General features: G+C 35.2%; 1 protein-coding gene across 1 annotated transcript in view; it reads right to left on the minus strand.

Annotated features, from left to right (window-relative positions):
• Positions 1–690, minus strand: part of LOC119587019 (ATPase family AAA domain-containing protein 3-A-like) — a gene marked incomplete at its 5' end in the record, with an annotated part of 5,031 nt that overhangs the window by 770 nt on the left and 3,571 nt on the right. The window contains 2 exon segments of the mRNA XM_037935766.1: positions 21–219; positions 403–570. Of these exon segments, the coding sequence (XP_037791694.1) occupies positions 21–219; positions 403–570 (367 nt within the window).

Below are 690 nucleotides of genomic sequence, written 5' to 3' on the forward strand. Positions count from 1 at the left end.
TATTATGAAGTGCCTCTTACCTTGTGTTTCTTATGCTGGACTGCTGCCTGGGCTCTCTTTAGCATAATTTCCTCAGAAAACACACCATCCCTTGAAGCATATGTAGTCATCTGCCAATCTAAAGCTAAGTTTGTGATCTCACGTCCTGACATCCCTTCAGTAAGTTCAGCCACTTTTGTACATGCTGCACTATAATCAAATTGTGCCACCTTCAGTCTCCTGCAAATCAAATAACTTATTAGTGAATTTTAACTAAATATATCAACATTCAAAAGATAAAAGCACTTCAATTAATAAAACTTTTACTACCTTTTCTCATCTAAAGCATCTGTATTCTAGCAACAAAAATATTTAGTGGAGATCCCTACTTAATATGAACAACTAATATTGAATCAAACTGACCTTTTGCCTTCTGCTGCTGGCTTTAGGATATACTTTTCAAAATAAAGCCTGACTAAGCGCTCCCTCTCTACTAGAGTTGGCAGAGGGAATTCTACAGGTTCATGAACACGATCAACAACAGCAAAATCAAGTACTTCAGGGGTGTTGGATGCTAACACCATCATAAATCTGTAGATTCAAAAATTGTATCAGTATATCCAGGTATAAAAGACAATAATTTGTGATATTAAGTAGTTAAAAAATGGTATTTTCAAATACAGCAACCGTCAAACACATTCATTTTTTTCC

Source organism: Penaeus monodon, chromosome 22 (assembly GCF_015228065.2).
Source record: "Penaeus monodon isolate SGIC_2016 chromosome 22, NSTDA_Pmon_1, whole genome shotgun sequence".
NCBI classification, from domain to species: domain Eukaryota; kingdom Metazoa; phylum Arthropoda; class Malacostraca; order Decapoda; family Penaeidae; genus Penaeus; species Penaeus monodon.